The sequence below is a fragment of the Berghia stephanieae genome, chromosome 13 (genome assembly GCF_034508935.2).
Source record: "Berghia stephanieae isolate SIO BIC M18660-M18661 chromosome 13, UCSD_Bste_1.3, whole genome shotgun sequence".
NCBI lineage: Eukaryota > Metazoa > Mollusca > Gastropoda > Nudibranchia > Aeolidiidae > Berghia > Berghia stephanieae.
Genome location: NC_088372.1, coordinates 38,743,480 through 38,750,979, shown reverse-complemented (window position 1 = coordinate 38,750,979; position 7,500 = coordinate 38,743,480). Strand labels below are relative to the sequence as shown.

Here is a 7,500-nt window from a genome sequence, read left to right as displayed (position 1 = left end):
CGCCCTAATGAAATACTTCTTCGACGAGCATATAAAGTGTTTCTAGAGGAGAAAAACATAATAAATCCGATCATGTTTTGACTTTTACACATTCTGATCACATGACATGTCAAAAAGTTGTAGCCAGCATGAAGAATAAAAAGTACCGATTTTCTTTGTTTAGCTGCTTCTTGCTAGGCGGTCGTGACATCACGTTATTGAATTCTATTGTGGCAATCCAACACCAACTAGTATCATCATTATATTCCATAGTGTTTCCAATCATCTTTTGGATCCAATATACCATATTTCAAGTTAATGAGTCTGCTATGTGGTCTTGCGGTATGACACTCGCTTTCGGATCGGAAGGTCCTAGGTTCGATCCTCGCTCGGTGCATAGTTGAGTATTTGGAAAAAAAAGCTTTTTACTCACATTCTCTCGCCATACTCAGGTGTAAAATGAGTGCCTTGCCGTTAACAGGGTTGTCTTTGTCGGAAAAATTTGTAATTTCGACTAACAGGCGTCATGTCTCGTTCTACATGTTACGTGTTGCTGTTGGTTAGGGACACTTTGTAAAGCGCGTTGAGCACGTTTAGTGGATATTGAGCTATATAAAAGCTCATGATTTGATATATTTAAAAATATAAGCTTGAGCATTCATATAGCGCAGTATCCTCTAAACGTGCTCAAAAAGCGTTACAAGGGGTCCCTAACCAACAGCAACACTTAGCACGATTGACGAGACATGACGCCTGTTAGGCGATATTACAATATTTTTCCCCGATAGAAACAACTCTATAAATGGCCAGGTACTCATTTATACACCTGAGTACGGTGAGAGAATGAGAGTAAAGAGCATTTTTCCAGTGACTCAACTATGCGCCTCTCAAAGCGAGACTGGAACTCTGGATCTACCGTTCTGAAGGCGAGTGTCATATCGCTAGACCCCATAACCGCACTTCAAGCTAAAAAGGATGGCTAAAAAATGATGGATGGTTTCGTAATTCAATCATTAACGAAAATCGATTTTTGCTCAAAAAGTCAATTTCGAATTTATCATTATCAAACTATTGTTGGTGTCTTTATCCTTTGTCTGTACTCTGAGAAAACATGTGTTTAAAATGATAATGATATAATAATATATAGCACTTGTATAAAGCATAATCACGTCTAGATCATGCTCTATGCGCTTCACAATTTCAAAACTGACAATCTAAAATATCATTAACGCACACACACACACACACACACACACACACACACACACACTTTGTTTTTTTGTTTTTGTTTTTAAGGGTTTTATTTTAGGGAGCTTGCAACACATTTAGGTTATATCAGCGCCAGGAAAAAGTAACAAAATAGGGTAGTAAAAAGTTCTAAAATTACAATTAAAGCACCCAAGAGAAAGTAAGACAAAGGGAAACTGGGAACAAATAGGGATCAGATGTAGATTCCAAGAGCATACCACCAATGTACTTAGTTTGAGATCACCTATAAGTCTCATCGAAACACAAGCACAGAACCCAACAAAGAGGAATACACTCAAATGCTTACATTATAAATTCAAAATAACAAATATAATAATACATAACAGAGAGATGATTTACAAGGAAAAATTTATTATCTCCCAAAACAATAACTATGCATTTGGCTGTTTCCCTCCAAGCCAGGGCCAGGACAAAACCAAGTAATCTCATTCCAAGACAAAGACAGAAAGCATGTTGGAAAACAGATATAAGTGGAAAGAAGATACAGTATGTACCTCCCTGCCCACTATGGGAGGTCATGAACCCCACCCAGTGACACACTTTCAGTTATTTCTGAATGTATAAATACATAATATCAAATAAACGTGAAGCATTGATAGAAACTTAAAAATATGTTTTTGTAAAAAAGTAATGGGTAAGCTTTGATTTAAACACATCGACACGTGATGCTTCGCGGATAGCCATGGGAAGATCGTTCCATAAAATTGGAGGACAACCAAGTGTTTGTGTTGAAAACGATCTCCCTCAAAAAAATCATCATCATCATCATCATCATCATCATCATCATCATCATCATCATCATCATCATCATCATCATCATTGCCTTTTTCACCCTGGGTCAGGCTATAGACCACAGACAAACAGTTTCCATCCTTCTCTATCATCATCATCATTGCCTTTTTCACCCTGGGTCAGGGTATAGGCCACAGACAAACAGTTTCCATCCTTCTCTATCATCATCATCATCATTGCCTTTTTCACCCTGGGTCAGGGTATAGGCCACAGACAAACAGATTCTATCCTTCTCTATCATCATCATCATTGCCTTTTTCACCCTGGGTCAGGGTATAGGCCACAGACAAACAGATTCCATCCTTCTCTATCATCATCATCATTGCCTTTTTCACCCTGGGTCAGGGTATAGACCACAGACAAACAGTTTCCATCCTTCTCTATCATCATCATCATCATTGCCTTTTTCACCCTGGGTCAGGGTATAGGCCACAGACAAACAGTTTCCATCCTTCTCTATCATCATCATCATTGCCTTTTTCACCCTGGGTCAGGGTATAGGCCACAGACAGACAGTTTCCATCATTCTCTATCATCATCATCATTGCCTTTTTCACCCTGGGTCAGGGTATAGGCCACAGACAAACAGTTTCCATCCTTCTCTATCCTGAGCGAATTTTTTAAAATCTCATTCCAGGTCTTACCACTTCTATGTATATCAGCTTCTTTAATTCTTCTCCATGTTCCTCGTGGCCTTCCCCTTGATTTGTTGTTAACTTGAAGTTTCGTGTGGTCAGATGAAGACCGTAGCATTCTAGATGGAGAATAGACAATTATAAATTCATTACGCTACATAGGTGCTAAACCATTAAGGCATTTAAATCAGATAAGGACGATCTTGTATTCAACGCTTTCTTTCACTTGCAACCAACGCAATTCAAACAGAATGGGCAACGAATTTTCATATCGCTTTTGTTTTGTAATCCATTTTGCATCACTTTTCTGAATTGTTTGAAGTTTTAACATCTTATCTTTAGTTATCCCGGCCAAAAGAGAATTACAATAATCTAATCCTGATAATATAAATGTTGTTTTTGGCCAGAAACTCGTCATTCAACATATGAAGTATCGATCGATTAAAATAACCCGCGTCTTGGAAAAAAACTCCCAAACCTGGGACATTGCGTGTCACCGTTACTACAGGGAAGATGGTTTGTATGTAAAATGAGATCGATCAGACATCGTGATGATTTCATTGAAATATCGAATTTGTTTCGTCAAATTCCCTTGACAACAACAGACGCCATTATTTTTAGTACGTAGGTTGTGTGCCAACCTTCCGATAAGTAAGTACAATATGACAATGAGTTGGGAGTACGCACACTGAATCGATATGTGGTAGTTGTTTCTCTCATCATTTTGTAGACAAACCTCTTGATATATAAAAGAAAAACAATTCATCCCGATGAATGGCTCCATTGATACTGTTTAACTAAAATGAAATCAAAGGCCCTGTCTTTACAAATAGGCTATTTTACATCTCATGTACCTTAAACACGCACACTTACTCTCTCTCTCTCTCTCTCTCTCTCTCTCTCTCTCTCTCTCTCTCTCTCTCTCTCTCTCTCTCTCTCTCTCTCTCCCTCCCTCCCTCTCTCTCTCTCTGTCCCTCTCTCTCTCTCTCTCTCTCTCTCTCTCTCTCTCTCTCTCTCTCTCATCTGTTTGTGTGTGTATGTGTGTGTGTGTGGGGGGGGGGGGTGCGATAGTGTACGTGTGAGTAAGAGAGTAAGTATGGGTTTTAAAAACTTTTATGAAACGTCATTTTCGTTTTGATGTTTATATATTAGTTTATTCATGCATTTTCGTCTATCTATGTATTGTGTTTTTAATTTCACACGTTGTAAACCAAATGACAAATTGACATTTATGGATAATAAAGATTATAGTATTATTATATGATACCAGATTCACAGACTTGGTCACATGGAATTCAGCTTTTCCCAAACACTATCATTTTTCAGATGTCCATGGGCATAGTGGTAATAAGACCTATTGGGTAGGATTGAGCTTCTCAGAGGAAGAGAACATTTATATGTGGGACGACGGAACACCTAATGTATGTATACAATGAGTTTTGTGTGGACAACTTCTTCCAATGAATTATACAATAAAATGAGTTTTGTGTAGAATAATTTTGAAAAGCACCGCTTGAAATGGTGTCAGAATTTTGTGATACTCTGTATTTGTGATTGTGTATAGATAGTTCGAAGATGACGTCACTCAGGTCTTTGTTATTGTTTTTGTCATCCGTGTTTATGAGTAATGCTCACTGAACTGTATTAACCTGACTATAAACGTTGATGGATACACATAGTTTTGTGTGTTGGTCCGTTATACTTCCGGATGGCAATGTTATGAGCTTCTTAGCCAAGCGCATACTATCTATAGATACTGTGCGCATGGCTAAGAAGCTCACAACAGGAAGTATAATCGGGAAGTCAAACAGACCAACGCACAAAACTTTGTGTAACCGTGAACGTTTATAGTCGGGTTAATACAGTTTAGTGAGAACTACTCATAGACATGGATGGTAAAAAACAATGACAAATAAATGAGTGGCGTTAACTTCGTTCTATCAATTGATAAAATTTGGCTAAGAAGCTCATGACATTGCCATCCATAACGGACCAACACACAAAACTGTGTGTATCCATGAACGTTTATAGTCGGGTTAATACAGTTCAGTGAGCATTACTCATAAACGCGGATGGCAAAAAACATCAACAAAGACCCGAGTGACGTCATCTTCGAACTATCTATAGATAGTATGCTCTTAGCTAAGAAGCTCATAACATTGCCATCCGGAAGTATAACGGACCAACACACAAAACTGTGTGTATCCATGAACGTTTATAGTCAGGTTAATACAGTTCAGTGAGCATTTCTCAAAAACGCGGATGGCAAAAAACAATAACAAAGACCTGAGTGACGTCATCTTCAAACTATCAATAGACTATCAATACACATCCCCAAAGTGATATTACGATGCAAGAAGCTGTGGACTGTAAAAAGTAATAAACAAACATGAATATAACAGCTTTAAAAAAGAACAAAGTACCAAACACGGGACGTTTCGGCCTCAAAACCCTTGTTGAGCTAACAAAAAAAAATAAAAATTGAGCTCCTATAGCGCAATATCCACTAAATGTGCTCAAAGCTCTTTACTAGGGGTCCCTGGTCAACAGCAACATTTAACATGTAGGACGGGACACGACGCCTGTTAGGCGAGATTACAATTCTTTGGACAAAGACAACGCTATTAACGGCCAGGTACTCATTTTACACCTGAGTACGGTGAGAGAATGTGAGTAAAGAGCCTTTTCTAAGGACTCAACTATGCGCCGAGCGCGAGGCTCGAACCCAGGGCCTTCCGATCCGAAAGCGAGTGTCATACCAGTAGACCGCATAGCCGCACAACAACAGCAACAATAAAAGATAATCCAGCTTGATTGAGTAATTGGTTGTGAATTTTGATGGTTTTGGGTGCATGGCCAGAGTAGATAGCTTCGATTCGCCATTTGTATTTTTCTACACCTGCTTGAATGACAATTTGACTTTGACCTTGACCCAAGAAAGATAAACTTTTAAATAATATTAATGCGCACTAAAATGTTGTTTTTTTTAATGAACAATCAGCTGTCTTTTCATAGATAGTTAGTTTATTTAAGCCAATAAATTAAGCGTAAATATTCTGCAATCGTTGAATGAATATTTTATACCACGGGTACAAAGCATTATTCAACGATTACGCATTTACTATGAAAAGACTGGGTTTTCCAAAATAAGGGGTGGAATAATAGCTTTTGACCAGTTTTGAATATAGGGAATGAGATAAGCGGAAGAGTAGCGTCCTTTGATTGGACGTCACCTTACAGAGAGAACGTCAATTTGGTTTTGAAGTGTCTCAAGCCGCTTTCACCGGAAGCGAGGACCAGAAACGCATGCGCACAACCAACATGACGTTCTCTCTCTAATAACTTTTCCGCCGGTGACGTCACAGACTATGGGTGACTTCTAATCAAGGGACGCTACTCTTCTGCTAATCTCATTCCCTATTTCGTAACCTTGGGGATTGTCCCCCGAAGGTCGGGCTCGTCCCTCGGTCCGAAAATCCAATAAAAGGTCAAGACCTGTATATTATTCTTTTATTTCTTTGTATTTATTAAACTAGTTTTGTTTTTGTTTTGTTTTTTGTTATCGCATGTTTGTATTGTTATTTGGCACGATAAAAATAACTCGTGTAATAAATACAAACAAATAAAAAAATCGTATATTATACAAAACATTTATATCATTTTTGTATGTGTCAATATTAATTTTATAGACGCACGTTTACTATTAATTGTATTCCTATTTTATCTACTATACATTGCTTTATGATATTGATGTGTAAGCACATTTAATAACACGTATTTATACTTTCTTGTAAAAGCGTTCCAAAGTTTGACGTCATGTCCGGCTTGCAACCAATTGGTTGGTTCCTTGCAAAGAAAGTAGGGCCAAAGTTGGGAACGGCACCGATTGTTCATTTTTTATTCATACACGCATTATGCTTCACATTTAAACCAAAATACGGTTCAATTATTCAAAGGGATTGAACTCACGACTTTGGAACCCTATTTACGTTGTTACAACCATTTTCCATGAGTGAATAATGTTTATTTAGTTTTATCTAACCAAGATTATCCAAGATTATTAGTTTTTATTTATATACTTATTTATTTATTCTATTTATTTAGTATATTTATTAACATGAGTATTGACAGACTACCTAAAAATAGATTTTGAACATCTACATATTATTTTAAACCAGGAGAGCTGGCGATTGAAAAAAATGAGAACGTCGGTTGTGTTGCATTTGTGAGTCATGACAAGGAGATCCAGAAAATAAGCCCCACCCCGATGGTTTGTGGAGTACAGATTGGTTTCTGTTGTCAGTACGACGAACTAAAGACAGGTAGGACTTGACTGTAGCCTTCGTTAACTAAAAGACCCGATACTAACCCATAAGAAAATCATCATAAGGAAGACTAAGATTACGCTAAAATGGGGAATTTTGTGTTGCAACGGAGCCATCGTTATGTTATAGCCTGATACTGAAACCCAAAAGGACTGGCATTTTGTCGTCATTATTTGGTCAAAATCACCGTAGCCATCGTTATGTTATAGCCTGATACTGAAATCCAAAAGGACTGGCAGTTTGACGTCATTATTTGGTCAGAAACACCGTAGCCATCGTTATGTTAGCCTGATACTGAAATCCAAAAGGACTGGCATTTTGACGTCATTATTTGGTTTTTGTCGTAGCCATCGTTATGTTATAGCCTGATACTGAAACCCAAAAGGACTGGCATTTTGTCGTCATTATTTGGTCAGAATCACCGTAGCCATCGTTATGTTATAGCCTGATACTGAAATCCAAAAGGACTGGCAGTTTGACGTCATTATTTGGTCAGAATC

The 7,500-nt window shown here is 37.9% G+C and overlaps 2 protein-coding genes across 3 annotated transcripts in view; both read left to right on the top strand.

The window, feature by feature from the left end:
• The window catches only part of LOC144959060 (oxidized low-density lipoprotein receptor 1-like), a 10,070-nt gene extending 3,078 nt beyond the window's left edge, over positions 1-6,992 (top strand). The window contains exons 2-3 of the mRNA XM_078891416.1: positions 4,002-4,096; positions 6,854-6,992. Coding sequence (XP_078747542.1) covers positions 4,002-4,096; positions 6,854-6,904 — 146 coding nt within the window. The 3' untranslated portion in view covers positions 6,905-6,992. The remainder of the gene's footprint in view (positions 1-4,001; positions 4,097-6,853) is intronic.
• LOC144959054 (uncharacterized) overlaps positions 1-7,500 on the top strand; it is a 136,088-nt gene that overhangs the window by 92,119 nt on the left and 36,469 nt on the right. The gene's annotated exons all lie outside the window — the stretch shown is intronic.